This window comes from Engraulis encrasicolus, chromosome 4 (genome assembly GCF_034702125.1).
Source record: "Engraulis encrasicolus isolate BLACKSEA-1 chromosome 4, IST_EnEncr_1.0, whole genome shotgun sequence".
Taxonomy (NCBI): domain Eukaryota; kingdom Metazoa; phylum Chordata; class Actinopteri; order Clupeiformes; family Engraulidae; genus Engraulis; species Engraulis encrasicolus.
Window position 1 is genome coordinate 54188967 of NC_085860.1, and position 22741 is coordinate 54211707.

The 22741-nt window shown below is 42.5% G+C and overlaps 1 protein-coding gene across 1 annotated transcript; it reads right to left on the minus strand.

The window, feature by feature from the left end:
• Nucleotides 1–580: 580 nt before the first annotated feature.
• Nucleotides 581–22741, minus strand: LOC134447974 (mucin-5AC-like). The gene is made up of 22 exons (XM_063197730.1): nt 22583–22741; nt 21719–21977; nt 19918–20032; nt 16762–16846; nt 16511–16617; nt 15333–15549; nt 14592–14717; nt 14048–14165; nt 12465–12603; nt 12108–12206; nt 11711–11777; nt 11170–11307; nt 10756–10917; nt 10240–10334; nt 9805–9931; nt 8479–8734; nt 6414–6463; nt 6203–6303; nt 3714–3865; nt 2895–3033; nt 1383–1487; nt 581–985 (listed from the first exon to the last, which is right to left on the minus strand). Exons 1-22 carry the CDS (start codon nt 22695–22697, stop codon nt 788–790), a joined length of 2970 nt encoding a protein of 989 aa, XP_063053800.1. The 5' UTR covers nt 22698–22741; the 3' UTR covers nt 581–787.

Genomic DNA, 22741 nt, shown 5'->3' on the forward strand with positions numbered 1-22741 from the left:
CAAGGCAAAAAAAAAAAATCCTGTTAAATCCCATCCCCTCCCCCTCCTGACAAAGGACTCCCAATCCCATCCAGATCCCATTCATTTTGGTTGTTTTATATGGCCACTCCCGTGATTGATTACATTTTTGAGTCCCATCTCACAGGAGCCGCGGGAATTCCTGACGATTGTCATCCTCTGCTGCTTACTGTACCTTGCTGTGGCAGGGTTCGAAGGTGGCGCCCGTGATGATCCTGCACTGCTTCTGGGAGTGGGGGGCCCTGTGTGGCCGGGCGATGCAGGGGTTCTTCACCTCCGTGGCGAGAGGGCACTCGTCCTCAGACCAGCTGTTCCCGAAGTCCAGCACGCTGCTGACCTCCGCTCTGGTCCTGGTCATCAACTCGTTCTCGCCGTTGCCGTCAAAGTTTCCACAGAGGCCCTGGACTTTACCCTGCATGACATGACACACGTCCCCACAGGTGAGCCGGATTAATGCACAGGCTTCAACAAATGGCAAAGCTAAGTCAAGTCAAATGAAACAACAAATGGCAGTGCTAAGGGCATATAGCATTTGTCCTTGCACAACACTGGTGCCAGGTAACTGGGGACAGAGGAGCTTCCTTCTACATGTGCGTATATGCGGTGCTCAGGAGAGTTAGAGTTGCCATCGGGTGGGTATCAAATATGAGCTCAGATAAAGTTGAAAAGACTGCGCCCCCAAACAAATGTCCTCAAGGCCAAGCCAACAGGGGCACACAGCACAAAAGTTTGGTCCATCGCTATGCAGAAAAAGTCAAGATCACATTCTTCAACACGTATCCAACTCGCTTACCTTTAGCTCTGGCCTCATTTTGATCATGACCGTTGTTTTTTTGTCCCAGAGCAGAATGAACTGCCGTGTGATGACCACCAGGTATATCCCAATTTTGTGGATCTTGTGTTGCTCAGGGTTGCTGCTTTTCTTCACAAGTTCGGCAGCATCGTTCGACAGTTTAATCTCATTGCCCTGTTTGACGGTAGACAGAGATGATGATTATATCAGAAGAAAGTTTGAAGAAGGCCAGACGGCTGAAACGTCACTTCTCCAATAAAGCATGGAGCAGACTCAGAGTGTGCGGCATTCTTTTAATTTTCTTTAACATTTGTATGCACAAGAAGCCAGCACCTCAAGAAAGACTTTATTGGTGTGTGATACCTCTTTCTTTCTTTAGATCAGAAGAAAGACCATACAATTTACCATGCATACCATATTGTCATTGCTTCCTGTAAATCTTCATTATAACTTGATATAAATCTGCATTAGAACTCATTTCCACGGTTGTTAAGATTTATTTATTAAAGTGCTGTCATTACAAAAGATTGTACTGTATATTAATACATGAAGGTGAAAGAGCTCCACTGACCCCAAAAAAGATTTTCACTTCTTTAGAGCAGGTGGTGCCTGTTGTTCCACACTTGACGTTTTCTGTGACGATACGGAACATATCTTTTTCGGTGCTGTCCGTTGTCTTGAAAGGAAAAAAACAAGTATGGTTAATATAGCATAGTTAAGTGATACTCCTAAAGCCCTCACCCACTGCCTAAAGTGCCTTTTAGCAAAGCATCTAAGTTTACAATAGGCATGTTTAAGTGGCACTTTCAATCTGATTAAATGTATAAACTGATAGAATATGCATCATGTAAACATTTGGCATTTAATCTCCTTCAAATTCAAATACAGATAACATTAGGTTGTTTAGAACTTTCTAAAACACCTTTCTAACCTTTTAGGAACCCAGGGAAACAAGTAATTTACAGTAAGGCAACCGTGGTGTAATGTTGAAGGAGTTGATCTCTAGATCACAGGATGGCAGCTTCAATCCCCACCCTTACCAATCCCTTCCTCCCTCCGTGGTTGAAGTGCTCAAAGCACGTAAATCCATTTGCTCCAGGGACTGTAACCAATGCCCTGTTATGTCGGTAAGTCGCATTGAATAAAAGCATCAGCTCCCTTTTGAAAATTTACCATGGTTTTACTGTAGTAACCATGGTTTTACTGTACTAACTATGGTTTCTCTGAGTACTCTGAACCAACCAACAATGTTTTTTGGGGTAACCATGAAAACCGTGGTTCCTGACCAACCATGGATCATGGTTGTTCATGGTTTTCATGTTTTTTTCCCCCGCATGGTTTGTGTCAATGGTTTTCAATAGTCACAAACCATGCTCAAAACTAGAAGCACTCAGACAGTGCAGACCTCCGCCAAGGAAGCTGCTTGATACAACAGTTGACCATGTTAAACCCTAAGTCTTTCTGCCTTCTTTTTGCGGTATCCCTGCAATTCAATTTCTAGTCTAAACCATTATAAAACCATGGTATAGTTGACCCATAGTCAAACCAAAAAACGTGCCGAACTATGCTAAAAAAAAACATGAAATCATGGTTTATTATGGTCGATTTTCGTAAGGGCTGTAGCCTGATTTGCATGTGAATAGTATTACCTGTGGACCATTGGTAATCCAGAATAATTGCTGAGAATGTCTGAGTTCTGTCCACTCTCTCTCTTTCTATCTCTTGCAGACACACACAACACACTTTTTTTACACCAGTCTATAGATGGTAATTCACATTGAATGTATTCATGTTATTTTCAAGTAACAGTATTACCATTACACTGTGATTACAGTGAACCATGTTTTGTCTGTGATTGCACATGTTTAGCGTAGTCAAACCAGTCGAGTACCACCAATTTGACTTCGACATTTAAATGATTTTTATCGTATTATTGATCAGATTATTTGATTTATAGAATTATCCATTTCATGGATCCATAAAGCCAACATAAAGTGGTGCGAGCCGTGTGAAGATGCGTCCCCACCCCCTTGTAAGGCAATGTAATGTAATGTAAGATTTAACTGTGAAATGTGGTACATACCTCTGCGAGCACATAATTACATTCGCCGTCAAAGACGAAATTTTTCTCGTCAAAAGTGATGTAATGTCCATCGCCATAGATCACACACGTTCCGTGGCATTCTCGTTCACTGCATACCCACTTTCTGTTTCTGCAAGTGCTACAAACATATTAAAACAAATATCAAAAATTGAGTTTCAGGTATTTGAGCTGAATCACATTTTTCCACACTCAAACATTTATTCTACATACGTATGTCTCTAATGCTATTGATAGCCCATGCTGTATGTCTTTACTAGTTACATGTGATGTACTGTGTGTGTGTGTGTGTGTGTGTGTGTGTGTGTGTGTGTGTGTGTGTGTGTGTGTGTGTGTGTGTGTGTGTGTGTGTGTGTGTGAGATATCTGCCTATAGCTGAATGTATCAGCCTTAGCCCGGGGGCCACATGTGGCCCGCAGAGCCTTTACAAGAAAGAGCACTTTTACATTCAATATGATGCTGTCACTCAACAGTCTTGAAATCAGGGGTCTTGTGGCTTTGAGATTAACTGAGCTACTGTATTCATTTAAGTACATTTCATTACAAAGTGCGAGTGAAATAACCAAAGAGTTATGTCATCATACATTATTTCTTATTAGTCATACCAATGGCCTGCGATCTGGCCCCTCGGACGATATTCTTAACCCAGTGTGGCCCTTGGGCCAAAATAATCACCCACCCTTTTGCTCTATTGATTAAAAAAAAAAGATTTGGATTGGGAAGCTACTAAGCTAGTAAGTTATTTGAGTCGTTATTGGTCGATTCCATCGAATGCATGCTCTTACTATGCCCTTTACTCACCACTTGTTGCAGTCCTGCTGTATGACTGCCCCTGGCTCATAGAGGGCGCCGTTGTGCTTGCAAGGACAGTCCTCCTCATCTAGGCACTTCCCGTTCTCATCCGAATATTTATCATAAGGACACACACATCCTGATTTGCATGGCGCAGTCGTCTGCAAAGACATAATGTTAATCAATGTATGTGTGTATCTCCTGTACACTGTGTTGACTTCACACATGTGCACATACTCTAGTATCCACCAGGCTTGTACGAAATTCCAAATTGAATGAATTTCAATTCAAAGTAATGCCATAATACGAACACTAGGTGGTGTCATTACCTTGAATTTCTTCTTCGAATTTAATCTACACCTGTCATTGAAAGTACATAGAACACCACCACCTAGGGTTCATATTATGGCATTACTTTGAATTGAAATTCTTTCAATTCGGAATTTCGTACAAGCCTGGTATCCACATCTGGCAGTGTTCTACGAACACACACGTGCCGTAATGTTAGTCAATTTGTTTATTCGTGAGCTTGTGTACTGTAGCACCTGTACACTGTAATTCGTTCACACATCTGCATGCAGTATTATATACGAACAGTATTGTACGCATGAGCCACAAGTATGTGTATGTCTATTCACTAAGGCCTCGTTTACACACCTGTGAATATCTTCTAAAAAATATTTTTTTTTTTAAACCATTTTCAGACCTCATTTAGGAGTGGATAAAAGAAATCTCAACTGTAAAGTTAGCACATATTGCCGTGGAATATAGACTCGCTCGCCAGAGATAAGCTGATTACCAGGCAACCATGCAATCGCTTTTAAAATCATGTATATTTCTTCAATTTTTCCCTTTTTAAATCTATCCGTTTTAGGCAGGATTTTAGAAATCTCCACATGTACCTGTTTACGTGTAAACCAAAGGCCAAAATGGACAAGAAAGTGCACGTTTACAAAAATATCTGTCCCGGTATACATGTAAACAGGGTCTAATATCTGTAGCGGTATACATGTAAACAGGGTCTAATATCTGTAGCGGTATACATGTAAACAGGGTCTTATATTGTAGCGGTATACCAGAGGTTGCGCTAGACTTTTTCACAGTCCGTCATTTTGACGGACAGGGTCGAAAAAATTCCGTCATCGCCCATTTTTTAAATTCGTCACCTCGTTTCTCAATGTGGGGGGTCGCGACCCCGCACTAGGAACAACACGTGCGCAATTGCGGTCAATTGAGAGTAAACCGCTGTGAACATCCCCTTTCACTCGACATTCATTCTCCAACTTTGAGGATAGAGTCCATTTTGCTGTCCACTTTCTGTCTCTGCCCCCATCTCATTGCACTGTTTAAAAAGCAGCAGATATATCTCACTGACGCGCGTCTGATTCAGTGTTCAAGCGCTATGGTCACCACAAGCACTTTTTTAAAAGACGCGTGCAGGGCTTTATCCAACAGCTGTCAGTCACTCTTTTTGCTCCGATTAATGCACCGATTGTAATACAAAGGCGCAGTGTTAAATAATATTCGCGTTGGGCTTCACATGCACAATGGAAAGGAAAGCCGTCTTGCAGAAAGGTTTAGCCCAGGCAGGCGACAAAGGCACTGAAGCCTACAACAGGAAGACGATCAGATTTAGCAAAACTTTGTTGAAAAAAGCCAGCGACTGTAAAGGCAGCCACTAGCCCATGTAGCCCCATCGGCTAGATATGTTGGCTCTGGGTGCGCGGTAGTTGTCTGAAGTTGTCTGAAATAGCCTAAATAAAAATAATAATGGGTGAACCAGCTATCGAAATGAGAGAAGGATAGCCGTTACTGGCAACGTTTGCCAAGTTGTAAGTTGCGTTACCTGATAATATTTTGGCTCTTGAATAGCCGTCGTTTTTATTATTTAGTTTATGAAGCCGTTTCAGCGTTGCCTTTGAGTGGTTCTGGCTAGCAAACATGCTATTCGCATATTTGTTTGTTTCAAGTTATGAAACGAAGGACGATAGATAAGGGAGGGACAACTTAGTCATTGGCAGAAAACCAGATAGTCGGTAAATGTAGTAGGCCTAGGTCTACAAATACTTCTAAATCTTAAATTAATCGAAGTCACACGTGGATGGTGGCAACGTCTTCTTTATTTTAATTCATTATTTGGAGAACGCGCAGAGGCACGCGCTCTGCTGCAGCCAGCCGCACAGCCCAGCTGCTGCGCATGGTAGACTATGAGAAGCAGGGAGAGAGGGAGAGAGGCGGACGATAGTAGCAAGAAATTATCTGCGCTGATGATAACTATGCCTAATTGAAATGCATATTTGCTCAACTCGATAGAGGTGTAGGCCTACTTAAACTTGTAATTTATTTATCATCACCCTGAATGTTGATCCGTCAAAATGACGGACAGGCTTCATATTTTTCCGTCATCCTTCAAAAAAATCCGTCAATGACGGACATTTGTCGGTTAACGCGACCTCTGCGGTATACATGTAAACAGGGTCTTATATTGTTTTACTTACACAGTCTGGCTCCCCTGAGAAACAACTTTTCTGACACTCTACACCTTTCTGTGGAAGTATTGAGTTGGTGCAGTTCACATAAATCATACTGCCACTGCAAGCTGGAAAGAAATGAGAGAAATTTAATTGGGTGACAAATAACTCATTAGCACAGTATTGGTCTTAAATGCAGTATTTGTAAATAGGGATTAATAGTCATTTGAATTCTCACACTCTGCACGTGAAAGTCCGGAACAATGCAGAACTCCATAGCGGCAGGTGCTGTTGAGATCAAGTTCAAGTCAAGTTTCAACTTTATTGTCCACAAAAAAGGGCAATTAAATGTGCAGCCAGACAACAACATAAACACATATAGACAACCAATATAAAAATTAATGAAAGAAAAATATGTGCACACTAAGATCCTCTTTGCGTTCTTTACTATCTTTTTGTCAACCTTTCGGCCGGCAGACCCTTTTCAGGGCTCAGGTCTGTCGACCGAAACCTGTCGGACCTCACAGGAAGGCCCCAGTTCGTCAGACTAGGTGACCTCACATCAGAGACTGTAGTCAGCAGCACTGGAGCTCCACAAGGAACGGTGCTTTCCCCCGTACTGTTCACCCTGTACACCACTGACTTCAACTACAACACGAAGACCTGCCACATGCAAAAGTTCTCGGATGACACGGCCATTGTTGGATGCATCAAAGATGGGCAGGAGGGGGAGTACAGGGGGCTGGTGGAGAACTTTGTCAAATGGTGCAGAACCAACCAGCTGCGGCTGAACACCACCAAAACCAAAGAAATGGTGATTGACTTCAGGCGAACCACCCCACCCCTGGTGCCTGTCTCTATCGAGGGGGAGACTGTGGAGACAGTCTCCACATACAAGTACCTGGGTGTTCACCTGGACTCTAAACTGGACTGGTCTGCCAACTCACATGCACTGTACAAGAAAGGCCAGAGCAGACTCTACTTTCTGAGAAAGCTGAGATCCTTCAATGTCTGCAACAGACTCCTGCAGATGTTCTACCAGTCTGCCATGGCCAGTGTGCTCTCCTATGCTGTGGCATGCTGGGGTGGCAGCATTAGGAAAAGAGATGCTGGACGGCTTGACAGGCTGGTGAGGAAAGCAGGGTCTGTTGTAGGCACAGAACTGGACGCCCTCACAACCACAGCCGACAAGAGGACACTTAGCAGATTGGACTCTATTTTGGACAACTACAAGCACCCACTGTACCCAGTCCTCAACAACCAGAGAAGCCTGTTCAGCTACAGACTGCGCGCCATCTCCTGCAAGACAGACAGGCTGCGGAAGTCCTTTGTACCCAGGGCCATTCAGCTTTTCAACATTGCACAGAAGGACACACAGAGAGAGATCATCATAGGGGACTGGACTGCATAAACAGATCCCACTCCTGCACACTCTTTTTACCTGGACTCTCTACCCTTTGACTCCTTTTCAGCGGAATGTAATGTACAGCTGCGTGTGTGTGTGTGTGTGTGTGTGTGTGTGTGTGTGTGTGTGTGTGTGTGTGTGTGTGTGTGTGTGTGTGTGTGTGTGTGTGGGTAGAGACTCATGACTCCTGACTACTGACACTCCTGGACTATGTACACTTTATTTTTGGTGTGTGTGTGTGTGTGTGTGTGTGGGTGTGTGTGTGTGTTGTGTGTGTGTGTGTGGAGTGACACAGGGGGTGACTTGTGTTTAACCCCCCATCTCTTTTTCTAAGGAATACAATGGACATACTAGGCAGAGAGACTATGGACACTCCTGGACACTTTATGGCCACCTTGTCTTGGCTACTATGTGTCACTTAGCTAAGGCACATGTGAACACTGTGGACACTTTACACTTTATTTTCTTGGTTTGTGTGTGTGTGTGTGTGTGTGTGTGTGTGTGTGTGTGTGTGTGTGTGTGTGTGTGTGTGTGTGAGAGAGAGAGAGAGAGAGAGATGCCTTGGCAATAAGTATGCAACAGTGAGCTATATATGATTATTTTATTTTATATGTAAATATGTGTGTTATGTCTTGTGGACAATGTCTTTATGTCTTTATTTATGTGTGTATGCTACTTGACACCTTAATTTCCCCCTGGGATCAATAAACGATACTCTACTCTACTCTCTACTCTACTCTAAATTAAAGAACACAAAGAGGATATAAGTGTGCAGATATTTTTCTTTCATTCATCACAGTTTTATGTTTTTGTTTGGCACCTTTTAATGGAGCGAGTGCGGTGTAATCCAGTTCAATAATAGGCCAAGAGGATAAAGATGAACAAATGTGAAACTTACCAAGATGTCCCGTCCTTCTGAGTGAACTTCTCGGTGGACCGCATGACTTCGCCATTGCGGATGCAGTGGCACTGGCCGGCTGGCACACATTGGCTCTTGTCGTTCAGGTAGGTGCCCTCGGGACACACGCAGCCGTCCACTGGGCCGAACTTGACCTGGCAGCTGGGCTCAGAGTTACTGAGGGCCAAGCACGTCTGGCCGCAGCTAACGTTGTAGGAGTAGACCATGGTGGCGGGGCAGCTGGAAGCGTACTTGCCTATAACAATAGGATGTGTATTGCTCTCAATCAGAAGTGTATAAAGTAGAATTGTCATAGAAATACTCTTACTAATGTAATGACAACACTAGTGCAAGATCTTACATATTTTCAACACAGGATATTCAGGGCGCTGCCAGAAATTTTAGGCCCCATGAAAGTTTCGAAATTTGGGCCCCCTTAAGGGCCCTTGTCAGTGCTTGGGCCCTTAGAATCTGTAACACCTTTCCCCCCATAGCGAGCCTGATTCCACTGTGGCTAATGAGGTACAACTTCTACTTTTCTTTATACACCTCTGGTCGAATAACATCGAATACATTTAATAACATACATTTTGTGTTTATGTCTGTGAGTGAGTGTGAAAACCAGAGATTGGTTGATTTAATTGGCAAAACTTGTGTGGTATTACTTAACTTGGTCGTTTTTTCTTACTAATAGAATCAAGGGGTTTCTGATTTATTTAAAGGGGTATGCCACTATTTTGCCACTACACGGATCCATTGACTTTCACTAGCTTAGCGACATGCTCCCTCTTTTAACTTGTCTTAAAGAAAGACAACGGCTTACATGAAAAATAAGACACTTTACCACCTTTATATAAACCCTGGCCAACGATTTTAACTGTATTAAGCCCCAAAATAGTGGCATACCCCTTTAACTGAGTGGCCTGTTCTTGAGCAACACACAGGACATCTCACAGTGGCACCCTTGAATGACGAGAGTGAGATGATCCCAAAGAACAACTGCTGCAGATTCTGAATATAAATGAATTGATGGAAGGGGAATAAAAAAGGAATATTCCAGACACACAGAGACTCCCTTACTGTGAATTATTTTGATGACGTTTCAACCCACAAGATCCTCACCCACAGAGTTGTGCCAGTTTTTCACCAAAAAAAAAATCACAGCAAGGCAGCTTCTGCCGGTGTGCGGCATACTTCTTTTTTAATTTCACGCGTTCATTTATATCCATCACTCGCAACAATCGTTTTTTTTTTGGGTGAGCGCACCTCACACACCTCACACTTTTTGACTATGATTGAGAATATTCACAGACGTAGGCTACGTACCGCAGGTGGTTTTCCTCCAGTCAGGGAAGTGGATGCCCCTGGCAGCACAGGCGTGAACATAGGAGGACAGAGCCGCACACATGCAGTCCTCACTGCTCTGGCAGTTACAGGTGTCATACATGCAATTCTACAGCAAAGAAAGAAAGAAACAAACAAACAAACAAAAACAAAATTATCAGAGACAAATGTCTCAATCCTGTATAGTTTGATAAATTAGAGTTAGAGTAGCCAACCACACAAATGAGCCCAGTAGTATCACAATTACACTAGTTTATTTTAAACCTTTCTGGAAAACAAAATATACAAAATGCCCTCCCAAACACATATTGTTAACAGTCAGCTTATTACAAACAACAGGAACGTCTTTGTGAACTGAGAAATGAGCACAACACAGTAGCAGTTTATTTCCCAAGTAATAAAGGTTTGCATTCTCACCTGGTAGTAGGTTTCTGGGTTGATTTCAGAGTGACATACGGAGAAAATTCCTTTGGGAGCCGTGAGCAAGGAACAATACTCTTTGGCATATTTTTCTGAAACAAAGACAAAGAAAGGAGTCTCTCATTGTGGTCAATGTGCAGGATTTGATGTTGGAGTACCTCTGCTATCTCTTAAGACGGCACTGGTGCAGGCTAAGACCCTCTTTACACATTTTTGATTTTTAAAAACTTAACGCATCCAATTGAGCCTTTTGTGAACACATTTACATAGTAAGCTACCTAAAATGGATATATTTCCTAGTTTTAAATTTTGGAAGTTTTAAGAGATCTCTAAAACACACCTGTCACAATGGTGTTTTTATCCACATGTTATGTGTCATCTATTTTGACCAGGAGACCTTTCATGCGTTTCATTAAAAAAAATCTGCATACAAGGCATAAGTTGATTTCAGTAGAAATAATTTGGCCACACTTCCAGTTGATCTGATTGCTGGTTGAACTATCTATGACTCACCTCTGTCCACATTCATGCTACAAGGGTTGTCAATGGTTTGCTTGACATCAGTGCAGATCTGGGTCCTCCAGGAGTTTGCAAATGCCTCCGTGCTGCCCTCAATCAACCCACTTTTGGCCCTGAAGTCGTCCTTTAGGACATCGTTGAAGTTCCCACAAAGACCTGTTCAAAACAGATAAAAAAAACTGTGTAATTTCTGTAAACACCATTAAAAAGCATCCAACATATTTATTCATGTTTTATGTCATATTTTCATGTTTTATTTCAGGCCTTCAATGTATAGTATGAGTCCATGTTTGTATTCTCACAGACATTTAAGGATAAAACAATAAAATGTAGAGAAAGACTAAAATATCAGCACTGAAGGGCACAAGTCCACCGTTTGAGATCCGGCATCGAAGTAGAAGAGCCTACCGCTGGTTTTGGCTTTGATATCTGGGCTAGCGATGACGTTGACTTGCATGATAGGCTGTAGCTGGATCTCAACCTGAAGCCCAACGTAGGTGTGGGCAATGATGTAGAACGTGGAGGGCTTGAAGACGGAAACATAGCCTTGGAAGAAGGAAAAGAGAAGGCAAAAAGGGAAAATACAGATATTAATGTACAGTACAGTAGAGGACATGTGTGGTGTTTAGTGGGGGTTAGCCTAGGGGTGGAGTGGGTATGATCAGGTCCTGAATGTAACAGGGATGGGGGTGGGACTGGATTTTATTGTGCATTGTGCATACTGCATAGAGAGTAGTTTGAATTAAACTAAACTAAATTAAATTAAATTGCAAATGATGAGACACTGTTATTTTTGAGAAACTGTTAATGGTGAGAGCAATAGGACTTTTCTGGATTGACATTGAAGAAAAAACATAGAAAGCATATTCCAAAACTACTAATAAGTAAAGCAAAGACAATGTTAATACTATAGACTGCTCTTTAGTACTAATAATCAGTTACCACTTACTGTTTTTCATTGGCAGTGTGGTTTTCAGCCCATTGGCTGTCACATCCTCTGTTGATTTTACAGCAATCTGTGGAGAGCAGAAACATTGTTCGGGGAAAAGTAAAAAGAACATGAATCCAAATTAATTGGATTTACTGTTCCTCAAAGAAGCTTCAGTTCCCACTGTGTAGGAACTCCTAAAAGTTCGCCGAAGAACCCATAGGTGACAAATTAGTGTTGGGAAGAAACCTTGAAGGATCAGACAAGCAGCTATTCATGAGTAATGAAAATGTTTTTTATTCAAAAAAGTAAAAATAAAATGAAGAGAAAGCAGAAAAAAGTCTCTGCAGTAAAAAAAATGTCAGGTTAAGGAAAAAGAGATGAAGAGTTAAGGAGTGGTTAAAAATGCTGGACTTACTTTTGTACCAGGTACATGCAGGATGACAGACTTCAAACAGGACACTGTAGGGCTTGCTTCACACGACTTCACCTCCACCTCCACCGTGACATTCTCCAGCTGCAGCACAAGACCGGGACAATATGAGAGTCTCTCATCCAACTTTCCATTGGGAATTTAGCTATATTCATTCAAGTTCAAACCCAAAAGTCAGAAATGCTCATATTTTTTTGCACAAATTGTCCATAACCTGTGTGCTATGAATACACAGTATGCAAGCTGAACTAGAACCCAAGTGCATGATTGTTGTATTGCGACACACAACTGAATGTCGGTACCGTACATGAAGTGAAATGATGTTTGTTGGTGTGTTCTGACCTTTGTGAGCATGTAGGTGCACTCTCCATGAAAGGTATACGTCTTCCCATCGAAGGTGTTGAAGTGGGATCCTCCTGTTAGTTCGCATGTCCCCGGGCAGTCAAGCTTACTGCAGCTCCAGTACCCAGCTTCACAGGTGCTGTGAGGAGAGGGATTCATTAAGGCTAAAACATGTACATTTTTAACAGAACTACCTGTGTCTGTTTTGATTTGATCTCTGTTTGAGCCCAGTTTGTCATATTCTGGTTAATAAAGGGCATGTAAATAAATGCACTTTATGGCTTTGAGTCAACACATGATAGTTGCATTCCTCACTACAAACCGTAGGCTACTGTAACCCGCTTCGCTTCCTGACTGGTTATTCTACCATGCATTCTGGTTACTGTATTACTACAACATTAAGATGTATTTCTTTTTACCATTTTAACATATAAATGTCTGGTAACGCTTTCTTTCATGGTACAGTAACCCTACATACTTACTGTGTACTTTCTGTAATTACACAGTAAATGTACAAAGTACATGTAGCCTATTAGTCATTTTTGAGATATGTGTATGACATAGCATTTACTTTGTAATTGCCCCCTTTTCCCCCGTTAGATACCATGTAACTTCTTTCTGTTACCCAGAAAGTACATAGTGATTACTGTACCGTAAAAGAAAGCTTTACCAAATCTCCTTTTTTTAAAAAGATTTTTGTTGTTTTTTTTCGACTTTGTGATAGGACAGTGTGAGAGGTGGACAGGAAGCGAATTGGGAGAGAGACGGGGAGGGGTCGCCAAAAGGGCCCGGGCCGGGAATCGAACCTGGGTCAGCCGCATGGCAGGTGAGTGCCCTATCGTCAGGGTCTACCAAAATGTCCTTTGCTAATACAGTACACTAGCTCTGAAGTTAGTCTCACCACCATGGCCGTAACTACCATTGAGGACACAGAGGTCATGTCTTTGATTATGTATTTTCCTTCAGTTATGTAAAATTGATCTATGATGAAATTTGATATATGATCAACAATGATAAATTAAGTCTACGCCACCCCCATATGTCCTCAAGGCAGTGATTAATGAAAACAACCTTAACCCCTTAGCGCAGAGCCTATGTTATAATCTTACTGTCACCAAAATTGTAATGGCTTTGTCTTAATCTGTTACTTAAGGCTCTCAGTACTGTCATAGCAATGTTGTTATGATGTAGCTGAGTATTTTCAGCAAATATTGAATAGGCCCGCCGGCGACCCCATCTGCAGTAAGAGGCTACGAGTTTGACTGAAGTGTTTGAAGCATTCTAAATGTACAGTATGCAGTACAGCACGCAGTAGGCCTATGTGACCTTGGTATTAGAAAATGTCTGGTTACGGCCCTGCTCACCACTCGCGACAGCTGTGTGAGAATGATGGCTCATATAATATACTAGCTTTCTCTGATATGAGGTTAGTCTCACCACTCGCGACAGCTGTGTGAGAATGATGGCTCATATAATATACTAGCTTTCTCTGATATGAGGTTAGTCTCACCACTCGCGACAGCTGTGTGAGAATGATGGCTCATATAATATACTAGCTTTCTCTGATATGAGGTTAGTCTCACCACTCGCGACAGCTGTGTGAGAATGACTCTCCAGGTTGGTAGACTTGGCCTCCTACATAGCAGGGGCACTCCTCTTGCTTGACACAGCCAGACTTGGTGACGTCATCAAACACCGTTCCTGTTCATTGGGGTAGAACAGTTATTCAGTCATTAAAGGTGAAGTGTGTAAGTTTTAGTGGTTTATTTCCAAAATCATACAAACGTACGCCTGCACACACACGCCTGCACTCATGCACGCACGCACACGCACACACACACACACACGCACACACACACACACACACACACACACACACACACACACACACACACACACACACACACGTGATGAGGGCCTCACAGAAAGCTCACAGAAATACAGAAACTAGTATGTACTGTACTGATGTCTCTCTCTCACACACACTCTCTCTCTCTCTCTCTCTCTCTCTCTCTCTCTCTCTCTCTCTCTCTCTCTCTCTCTCTCTCACACACACACACACACACACACACACACACACACACACACACACACACACACTACACCCACACATATTCACACCCTTACCGGCGGGACAGAAGCAGCCGTCTGTGCAGTGCTCCTCACAGAAGCTGCTTCTCTGCTGGTGGGAGCAGGTGTCAGTGCAGGGGTTACCACACTCACGATGCTCCATGCTCAACGGGCAACTGGCGCCTGGTACAGAGAGAGAGAGAGAGAGAGAGAGACAGAGAGAGAGAGAGAGAGACGGAGAGAGACAGAGAGAGAGACTTTATTAATCCCAAACACATAACAGGTGTCGGTGCAGGGGTTACCACACTCACGATGCTCCATGCTTAACGGGCAGCTGGCGCCTGGTACAAGACAGGCAGGGCCGGATTAATGCACAGGCTAGATATGGCTGCAGCCTACCCCCCACCCCTGCCAGGGGGCCCCTGGTTGGCCAACAGTCAAACATTGCGGAATTGTGTCAAGATGCAATATTGAAAATTTCATGTTGTGTGTGTGTGTGTGTGTGTGTGTGTGTGTGTGTGTGTGTGTGTGTGACTGTAGGCGTGTGTGTGACACTTTGCTCTTCGAAGGTAATTCTAATTTACAATTACAGTACATGTCTTTCTCTCTCGCTACAACATATTGTATGCACATGAAATACACTATATTGTCCTAAGGTCAATCTAAACATGTTGATAGAAAGAAAGAATTGGAGGCAGAGGTGGAAACATAAAGAGGGAGAGAGATTGTTGGAGTGGAGGGGGAAAGAGAGAGAGAGAGTGAGAGCAAGAGAAAGCGAGAGAGAGAGAGAGTGCGTACTGCAGAAGTCGTCGCTCCGCCAGTCCTCGGGCCTGCCCCCTGCGTGGCCGCACTGCCGTGAGAACTCGGCCACGGTGTCACACATGCAGGCCTCCACGCTGCTGTTGCTGCACTGGCACATGTCCTTGGCGCAGGCCTCCACGAAGCGCTCCACAGGCACCAGGGACACGCAGCTGTTGAAGGCGGCGCTCTGAAGCCACTCGCTACACACACGATGCTGCAGAGAGGAAGAGAGGTCAATGGCCTGGACTCGTTTACAACCAAACCAAATGATATATAACACGCGTTGATGTTCTTCAGAAAAAGTATTGATATTTAAATAGTGCCTTGGATGTTTCATTTTAACGTTTCATCCTATGGTTAAAGAATTTTGGCTGCTCTCCCCAGAATCTAAACTCAATCTGGCAATTAATCAGTCAATCAATCAATCAATCAATCAATCAATCATCAAGTGTGTTTTCCCAGTGACTATTCAGTGTGTAGCTAGACTAGCTAGACCAGTGTTTCTCAACTGGTGGGTCGCGACCCAAAAGTGGGTCGCACAGGGGTCACGGAGCCTTGGTGTAAAAAAAACGTAATTCTAAAAAAAAAAAAAAACCCAACTTTTCCTGCAACAATTTACAACTTTTATTTTGATAGGCTAGTGAACTCTGTGTCATCTGTTGACATACAATCTGAATGTTTATGCGAGATAGATAGCGTGCAACCAGTCATCCGAGTCTTGGTTACATTTTGAGAATTGCATTGAATTGACTTGAACGCTAAAAAAAATGGGTCGCGACCGAATGAGAGTGGAAAATGGTGGGTCCCAAGACTGTTCCAGTTGAGAACCACTGAGCTAGACCACTTACAGCAGCAACCTATTCAACTATTGGCTCACAGGCCAGGTAAGAACTGACTTCAAATTCAAGATTTTTTGTTTTGTCTTATTTTTGCATGGCGTGTGTGTGTGTGTGTGTGTGTGTGTGTTTAATTCTAAATTACACCTAAGTACATCTCTCTTTATCTCTCTTTCTCTCTCTTTATCTCTCTCTCTCTCTCTCTCTCTCTCTCTCTCTCTCTCTCTCTCTCTCTCTCTCCCCTTTATTCTCCCAAGCTCTTAAAACAATGCTTTTCCATTTTGCCCTCTTCTTAAACAGCCCTAACTTCTCGGCATTCCCCCTTTCGGAGTAACTTACAGCATCAGGGCACTCCTCTTTTGGCCTGACGTCGATCTCCTCGCAGCTCTCAGTAGGGCCATCTGCCTTCTGGTTGTGACCGTAATTATCTACTGTCACCTCCTCTCCTAAAAAGGCGAGCAACAAATGCAGAAGTTCACTTTTATTTACAAGTTCATGCATCTCTCAGATGATTTGGGAAATATTAAGATTGACAAACATGTACTGTTGTTTTTACATGTCTTACATGGTGTAATAGCAAGTCAACATACCGTCTTGAATGAATTCATCTTGTACTCCGTTGAAGTTTCCGCAAAGCCCACATGTTTTAGATTTGTAAGCAGTGGACAGCTCCACCTGAAAACAAAACAAAATTTGAATTGCTCATATGTAGTTAAAGAGGCACTAGGTAGGATGATGTCATTTGCGCTGTGCCTGTGGCATGCCTCCCCAAAATCTACACCGTAATGACAAAATGCTGTTCAAATAAACTCGCTGTGGGACTGTTGTTCATCCCGGAATGCCAGCAGTTGAAACAAATCTGAATACGATACGTAAAGGGATGTTTTCAAATTATACGTTTTTCCCACGACACTCCCTCGGACTGCGCTGCCAAAAGTTGCATGTGGGGTTTTCCGACAGCGGACCGTGGAAGTGATCACGAGAGCCATCCTTCACTTACTAAAGATTCGCATAAGCATCGGCTGACTGGGACCGTGATTAATTAAACGTTTAATCCTACCTGGAGCCCCTTTAAGCCCTAATAAGATATGAGAATACATAGGGGTTTTCCTCTATGTGTTTGCAATGGCCTATTAACAGTACAGATAAGCGTAGCTATGAGAGTCTGTGGTACCCAATAAAACATCATCGAATGTACTCATAAACCACTTTAAAATTAGTGTAACATCCACCAGAGTGCAAAATACCATTTAATTCTGTCCAGGCATTACTTGTGGCTTGATGCTAATGGTACCATTTACTTCTAGTGATTATGCTGATCTATGCTAATAATTCTAATGGGCCTACTAATAAATCTAAGTGCTGAACATACTGAAAAGAAAATTGTACACATGTATTGTATTGTATTCATGTGAAATATTGCAAAAAAAATCTAAAAGGTGGACTGTTCCTTTAATATAAATTAAATAAGTGGCCTCCTCAGTATATTTTACCACTTAAAGGGGCATTCCACCGGTGGAGACCTGAATATGTATTGAAAGTGGGTCATATATGTAGTAGAATAGTAGCATAAATGTCTAATTTGGTGCCTTCTTGGGCAAGAAAAGGCAGAACATTTATTTTCAGTGCTTGTGGATTTGTGACAACAATCCCCATAATGCATTGCAATGCTCAAGTTCCACAGGCCACACCCAGGCAGCTCTACCAGTGACTTATTGGAGCCTCAATGCCAGTGATTTCAAAAGCACTGGCACACTGATCTGTGATTGGTCTGTTAACGCATTAGGTCCAACCCCCTATGGTCGGGGTTGAAAGGGTGGGAAAAAGGCTTGTAGTCTCAACAGAAATCCACCTCTCTTACACTTCCTCCTACAATGATGCAAAATGACGATTTTTACATCATTGTAGGAGGAAGTGTCAAGAGGTGAATACGGATTTCTCCTGTCTCAGGGGGAATTGAGGGAGTGTTGCACGACCATTCAAAAGACTGACTGGGTGTCTAGCAATGGAAAGCCTAATGAAAATGGGTGGAGTGTCCCTTTAAATGACATTACCTCAGAAATAGAGCCTGAAGGAGCTAATGTGTGTATTCAGATGCTATGTTGATTTCTGACGTCTCCTGTTTAAATACTGACAAAGATGAGGAGTGAAAGCAAATATGTATTTTTCATCTATGTTGACCAGCCTTTATTTGAGCATTTCACATAACTCATTCTGGTGTATATTTGATGTTTTCCCATCCCACGTCGTCTTATTGACACAATTTCAACAGACTTGCCTGTGGCCATCAAGTCCAGGAACGTCGACCAGTGACATTTGAGTGAGTCAAGTGTGTTCAAACATAAACTATGTTAGTCTTGTGGAAAAGTCTTGAGTAGATTTTTAGACCAAAAAGACAAACACCCTACAGGGATGCGTCACCATGACATTTCCATAAGACACTTGAGGGCTCAGTGACCCTCCTTAAGATATTTACAAAGACGCTGAAGAAGGCTTAGGCCGAAACGTCTGTCTGTCTGGCATGCTAACCCAGTAAGATTAAAACTGCAAGAATTTCATCCGGGAGTGCTGCTTTTTTACTGAACATGACATATTTACATAGCATAAATATGTACTCAACCTGGGTGACCATAAGACATGGCCTACGTGACTTCACAGAAGGAATTTTATGATAAGGTAGCGATTCCCTTATCCAATGAACTGAACACAATTCACAATTCAGTTCACAATTAGAGGTGTCAAAATTAAAACCAGAAGTAAATAATAAAACCCTGCCATAGATTCCTTACAACACAGGTGACTCTACAGAGTAACTGGTCTACAGATAGGCGACTGTTCACCACAGTACCGTCATCATCCAATCAGCTGATTCTGAGCTGGTTACATCACATTTGTGGCAGGTGTTTTAGTTTTTTAGTTTTTAGTAACGTGACGTCTATTTACCTCATTGGGCACAATGGAATAACTGATGTAACTTACAACTATGTTATATCATGTACTAATGCTGTAGGCTACTTACACCATGAATTTAGTTCTACTTTTGACAAATCTGTTCATAATTACACAATTAAAGTGTTACATGGAAAACGTAAGCAGTTTAGATTTGACAGAATCTGCATAGCCTACATACACTGATAACATTTTTGTCGTTGTCACATTCAAGATAGCCAACTTTCTAACATGAACACCTGAATCATGTTCACCCGAAACGTTACGTAAAAAATAAAAAATTGGGGGCAGAAAAATCCTGATTGAAGCTGACTTTTTCATTTTTATTTTGTCACTTGATTGTCCTGCTCCCAGGCCAGGTGTTCTTGAATGTGCAGGCTTTAAACTAGGCTACTCCTTCAGCTTTCTAACATGGCCTACTGTTTGATCATGGCATAACTTTCATTCGAGTGCACGAATATGCGCCAAATTCTGTGTGCTACCAGTCTACAATTACGTTTTGGAGGTCAACACTTTCAGATTGGCGACTTTCAAAATGTCTGAGTTTTAAACTTTTAAATTAGTGTCTCTCAGCACTATAATATATAGTGCAAAGAAATTCTAATTAATTTAGAGGCCAACACTTTCAAGGTGTTGGCCTCAATGATAAAGATAACTAACACTCTATAATAGGAACATGAACTGCTGGCCTCAAGAAGATTGCAAGACCAAGTGGGCACTCAATAAGTAAGTATTTTCTTGGTTGTTGCTGTTGCTGTTGCTGTTGTTGTTGTTGTTGTTGTTGCATGGGGACTTACCGAGAGAGAGTCATCACTCTTCCAGGTTATGGCAACGTCAATCTTGGACAAGATCTTCAGGTGGGATGCAGTTTTGGCGATGTGCAGTCCGTAGGCATAGAAAGGCAGCGTTACTCTAGGAGGAAAGAAAGTAGATTGACAGAAAGATGATGCTTATATTTATTTAAAACATTAAGACCAGGATATTGGCTCGGACAAACATTCACAAACTCACCTATCAGGCCTTACAGTGCTCTATTCATGTACAGCACAAGACAATATATAAGAGAGGAGGCAAAGACAAGACAGTATCAAATATACAGGCTGTAATACAAGGCAACCTTTTTCAACTTGGGGCCCACTCGAAATTGTCAAAAATGTTCGGGGCCCACCTCTGACCCAATTAAGAATAAAACTCAAATAAATCAACAAAAACAGACACCAAAATATGATTATTATTTTTGGAAAATGATTTCAAGGCCCACTTGGAATACTTTCAGGGCCCACCAGTGGTCCCCAGCCCATAGGTTGAGAATCACTGGTCTATTCGAAATGCACGGCTGTAGCGTAGTTATTTTTCAATCACACTTTCACAATGAAGTTATACTGTACGTGTATATACGCAGAATATATACCTAGATCACATTCAGATTCACATCATACAGTATGAAAAGGTCTGACATGGTAATCTGGCATACAGGGTACTTCCTGGTGGGCCGACAGTCCTCAGGGGCCAAGACTGTTGTTTTTTTTGTTGCATTTTCTTAGAGGCTGACCCACAATTCAGAGGGGGATGCACAAAAAAATCTTTGCACAATTTTTTTTTTGTCCCAGTCCTATCCTGCATCACCTACTGTATATACTGTGACCCAATCTTGACATATTGTGTACCTACCCAGGGACAGATTATGCCAGAGGTGGGCCGGACACCAAGAAAGGCCCCCCTCCATGGATGTTATTAGTTTAAAAAAAAAAAAGATTATGGATTTTAAGCAAGATGTTTGAGTTGATGTGGTTTGGGATTGTCCCCCAATAAAATGTGCAAATACAGTTGTTAAAAGTATGATTTTAACGCTAGATGAGAATGGAAATAAAGAGGCCTTTGCTTCAGGGCCCCCTTCCCTCTTGGGCCCCTGGGGCCTGGGCCCGGTAGGCCCGTGCACTAATCCGCCCCTTGTGTAGTGTACCCGTGCTAATTTCGTCAGCTTTCTAAAATGTGGTCTTAGTCTTAGTCACAATGAGGAAAATCAATTTTAGTCTTAGTCATATTTAGTCATTGCCTTCCCAATTTAGTCTTAGCCTTAGTCTGAATGACGAAAATCAAAAAGAGGCGTTGACGAAATATTTTTGTCATAGTCCTGGTTGACGAAATCAACACTGTAGTGTACCCGGGCCCGTGGTCCACTTAAGGGCTTGACATTAACTTTTTCGCTTGGCGGCCACTGTGGCTATTGGTTTTCCAGAGTCACCAGCCATCCAGCTATTCTACTAGCCACATTTTTTTTTATTCTTATTTTTTTTATCATGACGCTGTACATCTAACCTCAGAAGATGAGGTGCTCAAAGCATGAAGATGAGTGCATGGGTTTCCACATGGAAATAAAACAAACAAATAGAAACCGAGCTTTTTCTTGAACTTAAATACAAACAATGGATACACAAGGGGCAAAGTGCAGAATATACGCCATTCTGATATGTCATACCATAGAATAAGCTACCTGCCAAATTGGCTAGTGACACTGAAATTGTTACCAGCCACAGCCAAGTTTCACCAGCATTTGGCCGGTTGGCAGGTGCCAGTGTCAAGCCCTGGTCCACTTACTCCTCGCTGTCTACCAAGACTGTGTCGTTGGTGAACTGCACCACGAGTCCCTCCAGCCGCAGCGTGAGAGCCGTGATGGCGGGCTGGCCGTCCTCCCCTGCTCGCCTCCTGAACTGGATGCTGAGGTCCTCCACGTCGTCACACAGGTACAGCAGCCGATAGCTGCAGGTGAAGGGCAGCTGGAAGAAATCTCCATCAAACGTCTTGAAGTGGTAGTTCCCCCATGTGCTGCAGACTTGACCGTTGTGAGCTGGTGTTTCTGGGGTTAAAAAAAAAAGTTATTATTTTTTATTTAGGAATTATATTATTATTATTTCGTAATAGTATTTGTTTCATAATGAGTGATTCATATTTTCAACTACTACAACTGACATTTTTGAATAACTGAGTTGGACAAAAGACAAAAAAGGGCAATTACTACATATTTTGTCGAAATGACCGATCACACGCCTAATTAAATTTCATAGGGGTGCTGTAGTTAACAGTGCCAGTGCACCATAGCAGAAATGGACAAGCTTCCCATGCAGACCCAGGTTCGAATCTGGGCTGGGTCATTTCCCAACCCTACCACATCTCTCTGTCCAACTCTCTTCCTATGCATTCTTCACTGTCCTATGCATTCCTATGCATTATTCACGTCAATGAAGGCAAACCCCCCCCAAAAATATATAAAATAAAATTGCCCCGTGGTCCACTTAAGGGCTTGACATTAACTTTTTCGCTTGGCGGCCACTGTGGCTAGTGGTTTTCCAGAGTCACCAGCCATCCAGCTATTCTACAAGCCAAATTTTTAATTCTGCACAAGAATGAATATAAATTCTGCATAAGAATATAAATATAAAATAAAAAGTTATAACAGCCAACCTGTAGTAGATGCGGATGGCCGAGCGAGCAATGCCAAGGTCAAGACCAGTTGTGGCACCCACGAAGGGAGCGCCATGCTCGAGACGCCCGTCCCAGTACCCGATGATGCGGCCATGTGTTAGTTAGTCACCAGTAGAAGTGACAGTCACCTGTCCTGAT

Coding starts and splice junctions, on each gene's coding strand:
- LOC134447974 (XM_063197730.1), bottom strand. CDS start 22,697: ATGGCCGCATCATCGGGTACTGGGACGGGCGTCTCGAGCATGGCGCTC. Junction 11,308..11,710: donor CACACTGCCAATGAAAAACA/GTAAGTGGTAAC, acceptor CCTTCTTCCAAG/GCTATGTTTCCGTCTTCAAG. Junction 6,464..8,478: donor CAGAAGGACGGGACATCTTG/GTAAGTTTCACA, acceptor TGATCTCAACAG/CACCTGCCGCTATGGAGTTC.